This window comes from Aulonocara stuartgranti (assembly GCF_965226115.1).
Source record: "Aulonocara stuartgranti genome assembly, chromosome: 5".
Taxonomy (NCBI): Eukaryota; Metazoa; Chordata; class Actinopteri; order Cichliformes; family Cichlidae; genus Aulonocara; species Aulonocara stuartgranti.
This window is the reverse complement of record NC_138943.1, coordinates 8,516,016-8,536,468: the sequence shown is the minus strand read 5'-3', so window position 1 is coordinate 8,536,468 and position 20,453 is coordinate 8,516,016. Positions and strand designations below refer to the sequence as shown.

The window sequence follows — 20,453 nt, the reverse complement described above, 5'->3', positions numbered from 1 at the left end:
AAAATATGAAATGCATTACCATAATTGGGGACAGACGACGGGACTTAGATGGAGCCTCTTCGTAGGGTCTCTCTGCTAGAGAGGCAATGATCCTCTTCCTGTGACCCAGAGGACCAACCTTAATAACCTAGAGAGGACAACATCAGGGCATAGCATGAGACTTTCCTGTACTCTTAGATCCATATCTTACATACAGGAGTTTATCTAGACTAAAATAATATAGATACTTTATATTCAAAATAAACTGACACAGAGTTGGTGGCAAGCACCCCTCACTGGCAGGCATCCACAGGCAAACAGAAATGACTCTCGTCAATAATTCAACCTCAATCTGTTTTGCCGTAAGCTTGAAGTACCGCACTGTCTCCTTCTCGGGACGCTCTATAATTTACGACCCATTTTTGGACATAGTGCTTAAAAAACACACAAGACTTTACTGATTTATGTAGGATAACATGTGACATATGAAAAGGATAAAGCATAACAGTGTCACTATGTAAATACACACTGTGTTTGCCATTCACAGTATAAAAACACTGCTCGTCTATCCACAGCATCTGTCTCGCTAAACTTTTTTTTTTTTTACAAAGGCCGCTGCAGCTAGTGAGACTCAAATCATCACAAAAGGAACAATAAGCTAATTTTATATAGTCAAAACCCATCACCCCAAAACTGACAATTTGCATAATCGGCTATTAACATTCATGCTCATCCAGTAAAGGTGGATGTTGAGTGATTAATGTTACATTTGCAATTATGTCACGGGTACAAAATATTCCATAACAGGCTCATATGATTCTTTGTCTAAAGCTTCAATTATTTATTCAGTGGGAGTCGGAGGCAGAAGAGGCAACTGGTTTGTGTGCTGGATTTCTGGTGCTGTTTTCATCAAAACCATGTGCAGAATCCCAGTGAGGCCAGTGTGCACGAGGCCTGTGAAATGAGACGGAATTTAAATAGTAATAAAGAACACCTTGGGATTATACAGGGAACCAGCTCATAGATCATCTCAGTGCTCGATGCTGTTTGCAGTGAGACGCTGAGGAGGATGTCGGAGATGTGATGGGCAAAGTGAGTTCAGATGCTGAGAGGCAGTTCTGCTACTCTGCACACTGAAAGTAATGTGCCCTGCACTCACACCCCCATCCTTCTGCATCGCAGTCTGCTGGACACCATCTCTCACACACTGCATGGACAGTATGCTTGGCTGCTGCTCGACTGTTGCTGCTGCTGCTGCTGCTGTGACTGCAGCTGTTGCTGGTTTCTGCTAATTTACCGCCACAGTTTTTTGTGTTTTTCATAACTATGCACACAAACAAACTGAGTGAGAAGTGTAAAAAAAAACAAAACAAAAAGAAAAATGATGACTCAGTATCAGCTTTGTTGCGGTGCTGTCTTTGCGTATGAGCCATATTGGATCATCTCATTGCTGGTATTTTTTTATGAGTCACAACAAGAAAAATAAATAATATTTTCAACACAATCTGTTATAAATTAGAAAACACGGAAACATTATCACCACATTAAAAACTGACAGACAGATTTTGATTCCATATACATCAGTGATCCAGTCAGACCCTCTCTCAGAGTAAGAAATATTGATCACATTATTGCAGTGAACAAAGGAAATGCACAATACTGTTGATTGATTGATTGATAACCATTTGGTCAAATGAGATGGCTGCATTCAGACAGCTGCACAACACAAAAAATTGTATTGGCATATAGATGGGATTTATGTATTGCTTTATATAACGCACATTCCTGTCTCATCACATTCTGTCTGACAAACTTGCTTGTATTGACTCTCACAACCCTTGTGTCTCTGCTGCTCCGATGTCAGCAACATAACCCTATGACACGTTTGGATTATCCTATTTTCACATATGAAGTTTGGACAGTTTTAGGAAAATCAAGTTGGGATATTTTCCAGTTGTCATCTCTCACATGCAGCATACATAAGGAAACAGCCCACTTCAGACATGTTCTAGTTTGGACATTTACTATATATATATATATATATATATATATATATATATATATATGTATATCCACTATGATATAGGCAAGAGATCACCACTCTCTCATGGTAAATTACCTTTTTATGAGTTTCTTGCTCTTCACATGAGCAAGATGATATCATAACACTGAATTTACACAAGCTTCTCCTTCTTATAAAGTGCAAAAAGGAGATAATGCTGCAGACATTGCACAGCTTTCATATTAAAGCAATTGATCAACAATAAACTTCCACTTTGCAACATCTCTAGCATCAGTTATAAAAAGTGAAATGTGAATACAATGTGAATAAACCAGGTATCAAGTGGCAAATGGAAAAACATCAAAAGGATGCCTATAAAGTTGTTGCAGCTCAATACTGCTTAAGCGCTTTGATTTGTGACTCCAGCAGACAAGGCCATGGCTATTTGCAAATCGTCATCACAGGCAGATTAATCCATTTGGATAATTTACATGTAGCCAATATTATCAATATTTCATTATAAATTATTTTTTAAAAAGAGCACCGTCTTGAAAAATCTCTAACTAATGATCATGTGTTTTTCTACTTCCATATTCTAGTAATAATGTTTCAAACCTGTCAGAAAAACACTGTTCTCCATGTACACACAATCTGAGAAATCAATCCTCCTATACATGTTGCACCCATGTTTCTAGGCAAAATTAATAAGACCGCCTCTCTAATTACAAATTATCATAAAATGTTACACTATTTCCATACGGATAAAACCAAATTACATTTCTCCATGTCATCAGTCACAACTTTGTCTCTTAACTTCGTTGGGAGCCACATATTAGGATGGCCTTGTTATTAAGGCTATGAGAACTGGCTCGACTTCATCCATCCACAGAGTTAATCAGTGCTGGACTGTAAACCCTCAAAAGTTCATAGAGCTTAATACAAAAGCAACTAATTATCAACTAAGGCAAACTTAAATCAAATGTTTTCTGAATTATTTTCCAAGTACATGCTATATATCTGTACTTTAATTTTAATAACTGTACACTACTGCTTTGGTAACTATTGTTCTATGTCCTGTGTCCTGTTCTGTTTGTATATGTGTTTTTTTTTGCTGCTGTTCCAACCAAATTTCCCCCTGTGGGACAACTAAAGGATTATTAAATTGTATTCTATATCCATTTTTGAATGTCACATTTAAATACAATCAATATTCATTACTCTTGTCTTGTATAAAAGGTATGGTGAGTGATTATGTGATTATTTATTATTAAAAAATGTCTCAATTTATTTTAGTTTTCTTTCATTTAGTCTTAGTTATGACGGGCATGTATAATTTGTTTTTTGTTTTTTGTTTTTTTTTCCGCCTGTCCCATTTGGTTCTTTAGCCATCAGAATTGTTGTCTGAAGACCAACAAGGATACCCAATGGATTTACTTTGCCAAATGGATCATCGTGGCATTGCCGTATTGGTCCATTTGGTCGATCTTTGTTTTTATTATTTATTATATTTTATTTTCAGATGTTACAGACAGGGCATGTATAATTTGAGAATATGATTGCAATATAATATATTATCATACAAACTTACCTTTTTCAGTTTCTTTAGACTGCTCTCTCTAATGTACCGAATGAATCCAGAAACACTCACACAGACCTCTCAGTCTCAAAAAAACTTCATGCTAGCTGTGTTAAAAACAATTGCCAGAATGACAAGTGACAAACGAAAACAAACTACATTTCCTCTACCGTTTTGAAATTAGTTTTGTAGCTATAAAATATAGTTTCTGTGTCCCTGAGTGCATGTTTTCCTGGTGCAGAGTGTTTTTTCTTGCATCTATGGTTTTACCTGACATTAGAAAACACGCTAGGTTAATCCTGCTTATGTCAGCCCACGACACTCTTATGAAAGATATAATCAGAACCTGAAGAATTTAACTTCCTGGTTAAAGAATAGCTTTATATAATACAATGACCTGTATGATTGCATGCTCTTGATGAACATCAGCAAGACAGCTTAAAAATATTAACTTTAAAGATTTTCTTCCTTAACAATGAGCAGAGCATGCTCACTCCTTGCGGTGCCACAGTGTTAGTCACTAGCTCACCTACCCACCTCAGCCATGACAGCTTTGTTATTCAAACATGAAGGTAAATAAAACACGACCCAAGCAACTGAACTGTAAACATAATGGTACAAATATAGAAGTACTAAGGAGAGTAGCGCATACAATATTAATGGGTGAGCACTGACTATTGTAGACACAGTTAAATACTTAATACTTACTTAATTATATTTTTAGGTAACATTTATTTTATCGAAAAAAAAATGTTTTCGGACTCAGAAAGGGAAAAATGTCATAAAACATTGCAAAATGTTAGTAGAAAAAAATAAGTAAAAGTAATTTTTTTGCTACTTTATGCATTTAATTACTCGTAGTGCATGCATTTATAATTTGAGTAATCAGTGGCCTCTTACATTGATGATCTCCAGTTCCCACAGGTTCTTAACACACTCCAGTGTGCGGTAGCCGCTGGCAAGAAAGTTGGGCAGATATTCATGCAGACCAAGGCCATCCAACCAAGTGGCAAGAGATGTGCTGCCATCACACCCCAGTGCTTTTACCTACGGAGACAGATGCATCTAAGTAAGCAAGAACTGTGACTTTATGGAAGGACAATTTGGGTTTTCTACCCAACTAAAGCTGACTGCTGCAGCGGCCATGCTAGGCAAGTAGCTTAAAAAACAGCAATGTCAGTTCAGCTCTTGACTGGAACATCAACGATTGCCGGATGGAGTGCTGTGAAATCATCATTTATAATCCCCGGGGAAGGTTACTCCTGACTTTGCTGATCCCTACATATTCCATCTAAACTTTTCTCATCTCCAGAACAAAAATGTAATTTGTACAACACTGCAAAGCTTATGATCTTAGGTGACAGCTGCTTCCACTTCTTTAGGTACACTTGTTCAAGTGGTGGTCTAAAGGAACTAGTACATGCCCATGCTATAGCATTGTTTGACCTGTTCATGCTGGTGGCCATGAAATGAAAATGATATGATGCTTTGCTGTAGGCACGTAAATAGGTAAGTTTAGCTAACTGCTATGTGGTTGCTAGGCAACATACCATAGATCATGTATAATTCAGTTTTTGTGGATATAAATGAGATGCTACTATGATGACAAAAAAAGATACAATACTTTTAGATGGTGTTATAATTGTTAAACACTAAAAACAAGTCATTTTAGCCTGTTGCTTAGTACAGTAATTGCTAGGGAATCTGATGACATCAGAAACCTGATATACATAATAACCTTCAGGAGCCTATGATGTACCTGCGTGCCAAGTTTGGTTGCTCAACTCCTGACTGTGTAGGAGGAGTTAGCAGCCAAAAAAAACAAACACACAGACAGAGATTTGTACAGTAAATCAGTGGCACGTAGACATAGTCAAGATCTGCTCAAACCAAGTTCAAACCAAGAACATGGAAAAGAGTTGCTTTTAATAAAGCAGTTTGGATAATATTGTTCCATTCTTAAAATAACTTCATCAGCTTCCTTCATAGTCCACCTCAAAGTAAATATGCAAGAAATGGACCTTGGAGAAATGGAGGTGTCGCCGTATGCAGAATGTAGAAGGCAAGATCAGAATGATTCACTATCGTACTCACGATGGTAAGAACAAAATTGGCCAGTGCAACCGTTACATGAATTTAACAGTAATTTTGCATGCACAGTTGGTTTTTGTTCAGTTTAACAACATTTCTACAAACATCGTAGTGAAAGAGGCCAAATGAGTTCATTAAACTGTAATGATTTCCATATTAACCAGAGTTCAATCTCACAGAAAGCATCTGTGAACTAAAACAGGACTTGCATCACGAAGGTGCTGGACCAACTGCATAATGCTATCATTTTAATGTTTTTAACAGAGTCACCGGTTAATTTGTGGATTAATGTTAAAATAATACTAGCATAGTATAAAACATAATTCCCTCAAGCATACCTTATATTTATTTTTTTTATTGTAAATGAGGAGAAAAATTGTCTTTTAAAAATGGATAGTTGTCTAAAAAAAAAGTAATAACTAGTGTTTTATGACTCGTTTTTTCATTTGCAGTGATATCAAACAGATATCAGAGTATAACAAACACAAATAAAGCCACTCATCCATCCATTCATTCATTCAACTATCCTCTTAATCAGTTGTCCAGTTGAGGGTCACTGAACTGGAGCCCATCCCAGCTATCATAGAGTGAAAAGTGTGTATTCCTGAATGAAAGATAATAGGTTTTAAATGAACCCACTCTGTCATTTTGTTTGCTTAGACAGCTTTGTTGCTTCAGGCTTAACCCACTCTATGGACAGCATGAATACTCCTTCAACACTATAACACATATCAGGGTGCCATTTATCTATTTTTAGCTTATTTGCTATTGTTAGTGAAGTACTTGTCCTTATTGGGGTTTTTTTGTTATTTGAGATCCTGTCAGTTGCTGGTCTCCTTAGTGCTGAAGATAACCTACGATATTAAGCACCTTGGGCAAGTTGCGTGCCGCGTGGAGGATTTTCTTTCGATGTCCTGGATCAGTGATCCCGATGTCTCTGAGATCCTGGTCCTCCATCACGTTACTTCCCTGCATGTGCACAAACACAGGAGAGACACACAAATAAACACATTCACACACAGGCGCACCCAAAGGCGTAGTCATCAGACATACGTGCATGCAAACAATCACATACACACAAGCACATAGACAGTACGCAGAATGAAAATGGATATACAGAACAACAGTATGCAAGAAAAATCATTTATAATACCGTGTACATATTTGCACAGAAATAAACAATCCACTCAAAAGTATCATGACTTGCTCCACAGCCTTACTGCAAGGGTAAAACTGTGACTGAAAAAATACACACTTGCTCTTAACACACACCGCATGCGCAAACACGCAGAATATGCACATCTCTGACACAAGCAGTAACAGCAGAGTGGGAGGACAATGAAGTCAAATAAATTGTGCGTGCCAAGAGTAATCAATCTGATCTGGTGCGACTCAGCAGGAACAAAGCCTTCAGAATTGCTGCTGCGTCTCCAGGATCCCTGTGCTGCTGTGCTTCATCCAGGGACACCAAACAGTCCAAGAGGAAGTATTCCACAACAATTTGAGACTATTTGTTAATTTAGGGTGTGGAAACAATGAACAATAGATTTTTTTCTCACATCCTGAAAGCTTCAAAAAGAAAATTCTTCCCTTATTCAAATCACAGCCCCACTTGCTTCATCATCTTCTACTGGTTTATAGGTAGGAATGTAAATACAAGGAGAACCATGAAAATGAAGAGCTAAGCGTTTTTCCCTGAGGACTGCTGCAGATTGATTCTCTCTGGCCAAGAATGTTAAAATGTTCTGTAGTCTTTACTCAATCTGCTCTCTCTGGATTGGTTTCAGAGCACAATGCAGCAGTATTCACAGGCCTCTATCAGGGTGCAGTTGGGAGATTACTCACTGATTGCAAGAATAAAAGGTCAAAATGAAGCGGGCCTGATGTAAGGGAGGTCCAAAAATAGATCCTCCACTTTTATTAACACGGTTGGAAGTTTGATGATGCCTCGGGAGACTTTGCAAACTTGTTATTTCATGCCGCATTTGAAACATGTGACAGGAATGTATGGTTCAGTTCTTACATAGCTTATAAGCCATGTGTGTGTGGCCATGAAGGCCAAGAGAGTGAAAGCTACGGGTGCCCCACTTTTGGTAGTGCAAAAATGATTATCATCGTGTAAAAATTATGAGAATGGGCACACAACTGTTCATAATTTATGATCCCTCAAAAGCTGCATCTCAGAGCAATCATCACATGCAGAGAGCCTTGCCGACTCATGTGAGTGGCTGCTCTTGTGCGCTGACGGGCGGACACAAGGAAACTTTCCAAGCAGGACTATACAGTGTATCTTAAGCTGTGACAGCAGTGGGTTGTGGGCACAGAAAGGCTTGCGTGCTGAGACTCCTGTCACTGCAGAATTAAACTGGGAAGAGCTTTCAATCCCCTCTGGGCTCACAAACGATATAGTGTTTAAAGTAAAATCTGCTCTGGGTTTACCCTGTTTTTATGTCAGCTGATTTCCAGAAATGGTTAAATATTACTACATGTTCCTCTGGGCTCCATTGCATTGTTCCTAAATACAGTGTTAATACATAAATGAAATCAAACATGACGGGGAATTAAAAAGGAGCCACAGTACTGCCCTCTACTGATCACTTTACTCAAATTTGCAATGAATCCCACAAATGAGTTCTGATATTTAAGTTCAGTTAGATTGATGACATCTGAAGCAAGCCTAGCACAATCTAAAAGGTCAATATTAAACATTCACAGTGCCTGCCTACTCTGACCTTTCTTCTTGTTTGCAACCTCCACATCCTTGTAAATATCCATGGCTAATTTGCCTTGTGAAGCTAATGATTTATTTCCTTGATGCATCAAGTCTAGCAGACACATTAACTGTGGCATGAACATGAACATCAGAAAGGCTAATGAACCAAGTCCACATCACACTGTATCCTGGAAATCTTGATCTACATGGATTCATTCAATCCCAATCAGACGGTAAAGCTCGCTTTTTGTTCTCTAAGTCTACTATATCTACTAAATGATGAATGTTACATTTTGGGCAAAATAACAAAATACAGGCAGAGATATTGCTTAGTCAATTGAGGATGACAGTTATTCTACCTGGTTGTTGCATCTGGCTTTTGTTGGCTTATGTTGCCTATGTAACAAATCAATAAGAAGAACAGATTTCTCCATCAACTAAATGAAGTACCTGCTCCCACATGGTCATTTGCAAGAGGACTAAAAACATATAAAGATTAGATTTAATCAGTCAAGGTTAGAAATCATCCTTTTTTAGTGCCAAAGGACTCATCCCCTCAAATCTTATGCACTGAAGTCTGAATTTAATACAGATGACCTGAGTTTTGTCTAGTACAATACAACTGGCTGAATCCATAATGTGTTTTTTGCTGGACATTTTCTGACTGAAAAAAGTCAACTTGCCCTTTTGTTACTAGTGTTAATTACATAACAGCATTTCCAAATCTCTCAGTGTGTAAATTACTTCCAACTTAATTAACTCCAGTGTATTATTCTGGAGATAACTGATTTATTAGTGTAGCTGTAATCACCTACCAAATACTGTATTCCTTTATTTTTTACAACCATGCTCTTATAGTTGTGTTATCGCCTCATAAACAAATATAAAGCTGAGTCCATCTGAATGGTCACATTCTTACAAATTTCCACTATACTGCAATCTCATTTCTACCCAAAATGGGAAAAGAAATCCAGAAAAGACAGTAGCACTTATAAACTATACTGATTTGTCAATACAACCACTCTTTTTTTCTGACCTCACTGGTCTCACTTGACTGAATTCCACTGTGACATCAGACGCACTGTATCATATAACCCATGGTGCTATTGCAACTCTGTGGCCTGAGAAATGTTACCCCCAGGCCTACTTATTTACAGCATATAGCCATGTTTTCAGAGAAACATGACTATCAGATGGAAAGTGGTGTTTTTGGCTATCCCTGTCAAATGCAATATCAGGTTTCCTCACAATGTTCTTTACGGGAAACATGATAAAGCTTTCAGACAGATTGTGGACATCACTTTAGTATGAATATATTAATATTAGATTCTTACTGTTGCATAAAAAAAATGCTAAATTGTATATAATTCTTCAATAACTTTTTATGTTTTAGGAAAACTTATCTCTGGCATCATTTTTTAGCCACCACAGTGGAAAAAACTGTGATTTTGATCATTTTTTACAGTATAAATAAAAAATTTGAAAATAGAAAAATAGATGCATGCAAACATATGTAATGCAATTGCAGCATATCATTGTAAAAAAAAAAAATACAGCACAACAGCATGCTGCTGCAGTGTAATCATCTCTTGTACAGTAAATGCAAGATAGGCCCACCATATGGATAGTACAGAGAATAATCTGTGGAGGATTTAATAAGATTTAGCAATCAACCATGCAAAGTGTATCTAGGATAAAACATGCTGTGCTTATATTAAGAATTGTTTGTCCTGGTTAAGTGACTATACCTAAACAGAGGTCAAGTACAGTGGCTGTAAATCAAGGGAATCGATGTGGAGACAGACATTTGAATTTTGCAGTAAATGAGATGACTGGGAATGCTGGGAAAAAGTTAATGAATGTTGGCTGTCTGTGTGTTCCCACTGGTGACAGCTCATACTCTTTATAGGGATTCAGGAAGAGGCCATAAATTTTAGCTGGGTCATGCGTTGCACAGAGGTGAGGAGGAGTTATGGAGAGGAGATGGGAAAGTGTTATAAAGGAAGAGAGAGAGTGGAAGGGTGAGTGAGAGACAGAAATAAGGGGGCGTGGAGTTACCAAGAGACAAGCAGAGTGGTGACATAAAAAGACTAATGCAGCTTGTTTGACAGTGGAGAGACAGGGTGATGTAAAGTGGAACCGACCCTTGAGATGACATGCTGCAGGTGACTCACCATGAATCGTAGGTCATCAAAGCCATTGAGCAGGAGCTTGCTCTCGTACTGCGGCAGCCCCACGTGCTCCAGCCACTCTCCCACCGGCTGGTCCAGGGCTTTACCACAGGCCCCATCTGCCGAGAGAGGGAAGCGCTTCAGCAGGGAGAAGCCGTTCAGCCGGTAGCAGCGGCACTCAGAGGACGACACATGGCATTGCCACATCATCCTCGGCCAGCAGAAGCAGAGCCGAGTGCAGCAGCACCAGGCAGGGTAGGGGGGAGACAGGGTCCAGGCCGGGGGTGAGGGGCTCCCACAGTACAGGCGGGGGCCCGGCTAAACTCAAACACAGGAGGAGGAAAGGAAGTGCTGCAGGCACCGCTCAAGCCCTGCAGGGGACTGACTAGGCTAATATACACCCACTGGTGTTAGTGTGACTGACTAGATATGTCAGGCAAGGGTGGAGGTAGTGCGGGGAAGGGAGCCCATCTGAAGCTCTGTATTGTTAAGTTATGTTGGACTGAGCCACTACAGCATCTTCCAACAAACCGAGCTCACTAAGCATTCCTTTAGTGAGCAGATGAGCAAGTGTAAAAACAAGTGCCTAGTTCGTCCAAAATCATTACAACACACCACTACAAGTCAAGAGACTAGATCATTTTCAGACTGAGTGGAAATGGAAATTATGTTTCACTAAATAAGACATTTTCATATACCTGACATTATTTACTCTGTTAAAAATATCCCCGTCACTTATTCTAAAATCAGAAACTACTCCATCAGGATGTAACACAGAAATACTCAGCTCCCCCAAAATGAATCTGTCAGGGTTTTCACCACATACTTGTAAAGCTCTGGCTGAGTCCCATGGCTTCATTGGTCAACCTCTTTGAGAGCTAGGACAAGGCTCATACAATGAAGGTAGCAGCATTCTAAAGTACTGTTGAGGTACGCGTGTAATTTTTGATCAAGGAATAGACATTTGCTTAAATCATATTTCGTCCTTACTCCACAGCCACACGGAGTACGGTCAGGTAGACATATTGTAAATCCTACATCAAAGAAACGTTGGCTTAGGCTTTCCACAGTGTGCTGATTCCAAACTCCTCAATTCATAATAAAATCCAAGTTTAGATTCCTTGATAAAGCTCCAGGTAAGCTGTCTGCCAAAGGAAAAAGGCTCAATGTCCTTGGTGGTACCAGTGCTCCCTGTGCTGCCCACATTCACACTTTTCAGCAAGCTGCTGGATGTGCGGCTAAGCCAAAGAACGTGCTTCTCATCTCTGAAAGCAGTAAATCCAGGTTCAGATCCAACAGATGGCAGGTGAGCCTCTTGACTCTGAAGCGAGGATCACTGCAGGACCACAGTGCCGGTTAAGGTAGCTCCTTCCTGAGGCAGGCGCCCCCCACTCCCTCCCCAGCCCACCTGGTTCTTCCCCTTGCTGGGTGCAGCTAGCAGCCTCTGTGCTCAGGGCAGAGGTTTGCTGCATCCCCTGCCTGTCGGAGACACGCAGGCAGCGCAGATGCAGTCACAGCAGCTGCTCCTGGCTCACACACGCTACCCCTCACTGCTCACAGGGCATAGCGTCCTCACGCTGGCTACTTCTACACAGGAGACCAACGATCTGCCTTAAGCTCAGCCACTGCCGCCACGTCCTTCTCACATCCACGACAGCCAACAGACTCACTGTTCATCCCCCCCCCTTCTCATCCAAGCAAATCCCTCAAGCTCTTCTTTGTAACTCCCCCCCCCCCTCTTGTCTCTCTCGCTTCTCTCAGCTTTCTTTCTCTCAATCTCATAGCCCCATACCCATACTGTGTGATCGCACTGCAGGGCTGCCGTATGCTGCCTGATGAAGTGGGGTGCTGCTCCACGTAACCACCTCTCTCCCACTATATCACTTCCCCTCCCTCTGCCTCTCTCTCCCTCTCTGGCTTGCACTCTCCCTCACTCTGTCTTGCTCCTTGCCTCTCGTTCTCAAACACACAGACAGATGCAAACGCACGCACACTTTCTCTCTCGACTCATCGTCTGTCTGTCTACCCCTTCCCATTATATCTTGCTCCTCTTTCTCTCTCAATAAAATGCACACATACTCACTCTTTTCTGGCAGTGCCTTTCTAACCTTAACGTACCTCTCCCCCTCTCTCCCCCTCCACTGCACTGATTAGAATTGCACAGAAGCACTCTGATCTTGCCAGTGGAGAAAGGACACCACCATCAGAGGCGAGGAACAAGCTCCGAAAGCCCCAAATCACAGTCTTTTCCAGCTAAGAATGACTAGAATTTAAAGGGATGATGGGACCTCGATCCAGTTCTGCAGGAGCCACGCCAGTTTTTTTGGCTAACATGGGATATTGAAACAAAGACTCTGCTCAAATCCCTGCTTATTACCAGAAGGCTTTAATTCATTTACATCTTACTTTGATGATAGGACAAGGGGGGGCAGCATTGATTCAAGTCAGCAGAGTTTTTAATACACTTGGAGAAGAGAAGAGAAGAGAAGAGAAGAGAAGAGAAGAGAAGAGAAGAGAAGAGAAGAGAAGAGAAGAGAAGAGAAGAGAAGAGAAGAGAAGAGAAGAGAAGAGAAGAGAAGAGGACATGTCGAGACCTGCCTCTTCTCCATCTCATCCAGCATGACAGAAAAGAGGCAAATTCCATTATGTACTTCCAGATGCTCATGTCATGTCAACCATTTTTAGAGCACAACAGAGGCTTCTTACAGGAAAAAGCCGGCATAAGAAAGTAAGATGACATAAAATTTTTAGAATTGGGGTTAAAAATAAACAAATCAGGTCATGTGTGGCATTAACATGTCTTTAGTAATCTGATCACAACTGGACAACTGCAGAAGTTCACACTTGGCATTTGAATGCCAAGCTATCACTTTTAATCATTTGCAACATCCCAAGACATTTGAATTGGAGGTAAAGACAATACAATATAACCCCAATGATTGAGCCCCCTGTGAGCTAACTCTTCATGATGGTGGGAAGTAAGGAACCTTGTTTAACTGGAAAAGACACACTGTAGAACCAGTATCAGGAAGGGGCAGGCATGTGCCTCGACTGGTTTGGGGGTTGAGGGGAAAGAGAATAAGGGGAAAAAGAGAGACAATGACAAAAACTAATGATAAGACCAAATACCAGATTCCTGCTGCAGTCTAATTTTTCAAACCAGCATCTCACTGCTCTACACAACAGCAGATTACTGTAAGCTATCACTAAGTAGATGGCAGTACCTTCCTGAGCCAGGTACTGCCAGAGGTTTCTTCTTGTTAGAAGGGAGCTTTTCCTTCACTGTCACCAAAGAACTTTCTCAGAGGGGCTTTTTCTTTCTTTGTATTATTGTAGGCTTTACAATATAAAGTGCCTTGACGCAACTACTGTTGTGATTTGGTGTTATGTAAATAAAATTGAGCTGAACTGAATTGAATTGCATTAAAGTGCCTTTCACAAATTACAAAATCATCCAACAGTCTTTCGCAGAAGTAATAATAAATAATAGCCACAGGTGTTCAAACTGCTAAAGCCAATGGCAGATGCACAGCTGTATTTTAGTGACTAGCAAAGCTTCAGTTGACAAGTGCAACTCTGCAGTCAAGTGGCTGAAAAATGAAGCCAATGCTAAAGTACCTGAAGTAGATAGCTTATAGTTATTGAACTGTAACTTTCTTTGTGGTGTTGGTGACCTTTTGACATTTAAACAGTTCAAGAGTCTGTGCCTCAGTTTTATTGCATAAAAATCTATTATTTTATGTACTATTAGAACTAAATTGTGAATATGTGTGGTATGTGCTTTGCACCTCCACGGTTTATGGAAGCATTTGCTAACCAAGTTTAGCACTTCATTTTTTCATCTAAATATGTCCATCTTTCATTATTCTGTCTTTTTTCCGCAACATGTCAGGACCCACTAACCCAACACCTGAGCTTTGAAATGCAGTCTACACAAACCAATCCCTGATGTCCCAAATGTTACGTTCATCTTTTATATACAAAAAAGGTGAATCAAACCACCTTCAATGGAGGTCTGAGCTATGTGATCTCGGTACATCTTGAGTATATTCACACCTGTAATTAGAACTGTCCACTTGTGATCTTGACCAAAAATGCATGTTAATGACAGGTGAACAAGGCTTGAAAGACTCTCTCACTCACTTATGCAGGGTGTCCAGTGGTGTTATCCCAGTACAGCTCCAGGCAAAGCATTATTATGCAGGCTTTCAAGCAGCCTGCAATCACCTCACACATTCCCCAATGGGTAGCCAGCCAGTCAGTAAGGTAGAGAGGGCGAGGAGAAGCAATGACAACACAGGGAGGCAAAGTGAAGGGCTATTGATTGAACCTTCTCTTTAATTGGCCACGTATACCTTTGTTTCTTCGCCCTTAACAATTAGGTGAAAGGCCAAGTCAGGTCTCAATGACCTGTCAGTCATCCACAAGGACCGATGCTCATCATTCGTTATCAGGAAAAGAGGCTGCTATTAAATTTTCTGTGACTGAGGACAAGAATGATGGATAGGGGGAAGGAGAAAGGAAGGGAGAAGGAGAGAATGTGCAAGAGAGATAAGACGGAAAAAGACTAATAGAGGAGGCGGCGATGAAACATATGGGTGAGATAAGATGGTAATAGGAAGTAAGAAGGATTGAAGTGGACTAATTATGATTCACTACAAGATCCCACAACTCCTCCTTCTCATACTTTACACTTTTCTTCTAAGCCTCATACCAATCTCAGCTTTTACGATACAACAAAACTGCTCAAAATACCATCCACCCCACCCAATTTTTTTCATTCTTTTGGGACAGGAACACCTCCCACGATAGTAAAACCTAATTACTGACTGACAGAGGATCCAATTCTCCTATGGGGGGTGGGGGGAAATGGGTCACTGTCTTATCCCCTGTTAAACAGCCCAAGCTGTCAAATCTGTCCAAGTGGGTTTCTGTGCTGTGTGAGCACTACGAGGTCTAGACTTGGCTCCACGGAACACCCCGAATGGCCTATTTACCGAAGAAGAGGTAGAGGTTGTGTGTAGATAAAGCCATGCCTTTTTATCAGAGCAGGAGAAAAGCAGTAGCTCCTTGTCAACACACCCAAGCACTGGAGAAAATGAGCCGCAAAGCTGAATTAATTCAGAGAAACTGAAGGCGGACTCTTTTCCTTTGAACGTCAGAGTGTGCCTGTACACAAACCGAGCCGATGCCTCCTGTGTGCTGTTAGCTGTGCGGTCTCTCTCCAGTCCCTCTCTTATTCTAAGCACATTTACTCAGTGAACTCTTTCATACAATCAAGGCACTTGTGATGGGCACACAACACAAACATCATTATCTTTGAGGATTTATATGGTACAAAACTGCATTAACATTTTGCTAGCCGAGAAAATCTGATTCTTTTCAGAAATTGCTTCGAGAAGATGAATGACCATCCTTCACTTGTGTTATGAAGTGGATAAGTTTTTCCTCATCCTGTCACAACAAAAGCTAAAAGTGGAATAAAGATTTACAATTTAGGTTTCCATCTTTGCATAATCCCTCCTACATCTCTCCCCTCCTATCTATGTGTACCTCCTTCCCCATGTGATTACTCTGAAGGGTAGCCGATCCTTCCCTTACACAGTGAAAAAAGGAAATATGACCTTTTTATTAAGAGAGACACAAAAAAAGCATCCTGGCAACCATCAGAACTAGTTGTGCACAATCTCCGATTTAAATCGGAGCAGCAAGTGTATGACTCAGCTGAATCTGGGACACTTTCAGCATGTCATTCTTCAAACAAGGACTATTAATAGTACACACCTATAAGTGTAGCGAAAACAAACACCATATTTGCTCTTACGTAATGTGGAATAACTCCAGGTCTCAATTGCTTAGATAGCATTTAATCCAACACTGCTCACTGAGCTGGAATTTAAGTCAAAATTAAAATGATAAATTAACAAGCTTTCCTTAAAAAAAGATATATTTGAGCTTAAAGATAATGAATGAACAGAAATTATCCTTAAAAGAATTGAATTGTGATGAAATAAGTACATTTAATGATTTCTAAGAACAGTTTATTTTTATTGTTTTTGATATACTTTCGTCCTCTTCTTTTGAAAATGTACATTTCTAAATTGTGAGTTTCTTAAAAGCACTTTGATCTGCATTTTTTTACTTTAGGGGAAATCATAAACATTGAGAATTTTCACCATATTGTTGCCACTCAAAAAGCTGTATAATGTTTATTTACTTTTACAATATAGGTTTTACTTCTCAAGGCTAACAGAAATCAATTGTCTTCCTGACATGACGACTGAAAATAAAATTTAATGCTAAATCCAAAACAGAAAATTTACAATCTTCACTATTTTATATTAAAAGTGGTCAAAGCAATCACATAAATACACCAAATGGACATTTGTAAGAGGAATACAGGAAGATGTTATGGAAGAAATGACAGCATTGAATCAGAAATATGATGAAAGAAACTCTCTCGTTAGCAGACACTGCAGCCCATAAAGCATACTGCACATTACTAATGAAAATGTTATCCCAATAAATCTGATGAGACACGTAAAACGCAGTCCTGTGCAGAAAAACACCCTTACACAGTCCTGTACGACAAAGCCTCCTTTCCTACAGAGTATGTAATGGGGGTAGGTTTACACTGTATCAACTCAGTTGCGTTATCTAAACAAACTGAGATGATGCCAGCTGGCTTCTCCCTCTGTACTGCCTGAAGGACAGTTGATGAAGCGTACTATCAAATCAAGCCCTATTGAGATCTACAGTACCACGAGAAAAAAAATTACAACACTGAGGGGAATTTAGAATTTGATTTCCCATGAAGTGGAAACCTTGTGAGTAATAAATAACAACAATGATGTGCCAAACAAAAGTCAGCATGAATCACTGTAACTTGTGAGAACAATAAAAGAGCTCTTCGTCCTTTCTGAAGGCGTGTTTAAATGCCATGAAGGAGCTCTTGCTGGTGTAAAATGATGGGTTTCAGATAATATTCTATATAAATCGTGCTCAATTAACTCATCAGTGGTAAATGAGTAACATTCCTTAATACCTCAGACAGTGTTGTTATTTTGCATTTACACCACAAAGTCAAATCTGTGGAGAAGAAAAGACTCCAAATTCAAGTTGGTTACTGATGGATTACCTGAACTTGGTATGGGCTGCTTGTTTTTGGATGTTTCAATTCCTGCTCCAATTAAGTTCATGATCTTCTCAATCTGTTGAAGAGAAATAAACGTGAAACACTGGTGAAAAATTACCTTACCCGAGACTGACATATTAACTCATGACTTTAAAACAGAAGGCAACACATCATAATGGATCGACTTTAATGCATTAATGTAAAACACACATCCAACCTTCCTTTATCCTACCTGAGCCAAACCAATTATAAAACAGGAAGGAGTGAGACTGCCTGAAGAGTTAGGTCTGTGCACTGCTACTGCTGGGAGTGTTGGAGAGAAGGCAGGCTACTTTGCATTGATGGATTACGAGCAACAGTCCAACGTGGACAGCAATTCAATGACTAATGCTTCACTCAGCAAAAACACAGACGGTTGATTAAGGTGAAGCAAGAATATCTAGGAAGTTCTGTAACCAGGTCCAAAATGCATAAACTAAGACCCAAGAGAATGAGAGCTGCTGTTGACTGTTTCAGGGAGTAACTGATTGCCCCCTCAGACCTGTGTTATTTAGGCTTCAGAGAATAAAGCAATAGCTTACTGCAAGATTAAGTGTGCACAATGCTGCATGCAGGAGATTACAGAACAACTCAAAAAAGAGTTGTTCTGGGGCTTAGAGCTGAGCGTGTTTATTTAAGAGGACTCTGATTTTCCAGAGCCAAAATATATTTTAAGGTTGTTTGTTTTTGTTTATTTTGCTGAGTAACAGAACATTTGTGCAGATTCTAGTGAAATGCTTTTGGAGACTGATAAAGGTATCACAGCTGATATTTGAAAGGCAAGGAAGACAAGCTATGAACATTATTTTTTTTCATCCCAATAGAAATGAATATGCACAGATATATAGGAATATACATTTCAGCAGTTGAAGAAAACTCCAGTATTTTATTATTGCACTTCATAGACTTGATTTAAAGTTTGTCAAAAATTGAAGCACTGAGAAAGGCAAGATAGAATTACTTTCTACATTTTTCATTGCATAAAAATGATAATAAACAAGCTTTACACTCTACACTCCAAAGTTTGAAACACAGCATTTGCTCGAGACAGAGAATCCCAGCTGTGCACAAAAACAGTCAAGAAATGACGCAATCAAGAATAGCAGGACTTTCCAAGTGTTTTTTTTTTTATCTTCACTGGCATAAAGGTAGTTTAGAGGTGCAACTTGGCCTGCCAGCTAGTGAAATTTGCAGCCTTAGCGATGCTGGAGATTTTTCCAGCTTTAGCCAGAGGTGATAACCCTGTGTGGATTATCTGCGATTTCTTGTTTTTATCAGTAGTTTAATTATCTGAGAGAGACTATTGCATTGTTACTAAACACAATAATTCAAAAATGGAACAGTTTGACATCTTCAAGTTGAAATTCATAGAAAATAAACTAATAAAATTAAATCTGTTTTTGCATGTTAATCTAGAAGTTTTACAATTTTAGGAAATGTGAAAAAGAAAAAAATATCTAAAGTTTGGACTTTAGCCCGGTGAAATAAGCTGAAATGGCTCTGAAACATCCTCTTCATGAGACTGACATTTAAATGAAGCTTATGCGTAAGTTCAATAAGGAAGATCTGTCGTCACCCATCTGTCTGCTTCCCAGGTGTTGACGGATAATCTAAGCTTTACATCAATTCCACTTTCCCACGCTGTCAAGTTGATTATGACATCACATGTCTAGTCCAATCAGTTTTCTGCTGGCCTCCTTCAGGCCGATCAGCCTTTACTTGGCTACTTTAAATCTCACTGCGCATCTGTTATTCTTCCTTGCAGTCGCCTTCATGCAACTCACCTCCTCCCTATCACCGCCTCTCATCACTCAGGCTCCATTCAAGCCTCCATCTTCATCTCCACCACCAGCGTCTAGACTCTATCCCTATCACAGCTGGGATTATGTTCTGCTGTGCTAGGCCATCGGGGTCTGAACGCCAAATACCTCAAATTGAATTTTGTACATCAATAAATCATGTTCAGTTCATTCTAATGATCGCTTCTTATTGAACCGAAGCTTACTGTTGTTCCAAATACACTTATGTCCACTATCAATTTTATTCAATCAGTCATGGTTTTGGTACTACCTAAACTACCCTAAACACCAAGCTAAGCGCTCAGTCGACAACACCTTGACAATCTCTGGTGCTATGGAAAAATGTGTAGGTGAGTTACAAAGTTACAAAGGAAGTTTTGCACCAAACACCTCATTGTGATTGGTCACTAGCAGATTGTTGCCGTTACCCACAGTTTACACCAACTTACCCACACCAACTTGCCGGCAGACACTTGCATACTACTGGCTGAGTGGAAGTAAAACTTGAAAACGTTTGATCTGTTTGCTGACGGGTCGGTTCATTACAAACTATAGACAACCTTGCAAATTTGCTAGCAATCAAAGCAAATCTGTGAGGCTAATTTTGCACAATCACTCACCAAATGGCCGGGGAAAAAACATTTTTCCTAGTGACCAGTGATTTGCCATTGGGTCGCCAACTGGTTTCTAGACCTGTGTATTTGGAGCCTTCACCTGCTAAAGAAATTTGGTTGAAGCTTAAAAAATAAAAATAGACGTCCAAAGATGAAATAGATGTGAATTTTATTAGTCTACTTCTGCATTTTGTTAACTACTTCTCCAACCTAGGGCTGTGGGCGGGATGTGTTCTATCTTAGCTTTCACAGGCAGTGTTGCGACTTTTTTTTTATAAAAAGCGACTAGCGACAAATCTGGCGACTTCTTCTGGTGTTATTGGAGCCTTATTTA

The 20,453-nt window shown here is 39.7% G+C and overlaps 1 protein-coding gene across 8 annotated transcripts in view; it reads right to left on the bottom strand.

Moving 5' to 3' along the window:
* anks1ab (ankyrin repeat and sterile alpha motif domain containing 1Ab) overlaps nt 1-20,453 on the bottom strand; it is a 56,013-nt gene that overhangs the window by 13,453 nt on the left and 22,107 nt on the right. For 7 of the 8 annotated variants that reach the window (XR_014276692.1, XR_014276693.1, XR_014276694.1 and 4 more), the window contains 5 exons: nt 17,671-17,743; nt 10,536-10,651; nt 6,519-6,617; nt 4,458-4,604; nt 20-127 (listed from right to left, as the gene is read on the bottom strand). Coding sequence is in view for 5 of the 8 variants with exons in the window: in XM_082532471.1 (XP_082388597.1) it covers nt 20-127; nt 4,458-4,604; nt 6,519-6,617; nt 10,536-10,651; nt 17,671-17,743 (543 nt within the window). In the remaining 3 variants the exon portion in view is untranslated. Of the gene's footprint in view, nt 1-19; nt 128-4,457; nt 4,605-6,518; nt 6,618-10,535; nt 10,652-11,358; nt 12,199-17,670; nt 17,744-20,453 lie in introns of those variants that run through there. The other variant, XM_082532474.1, reaches the window with a different exon arrangement.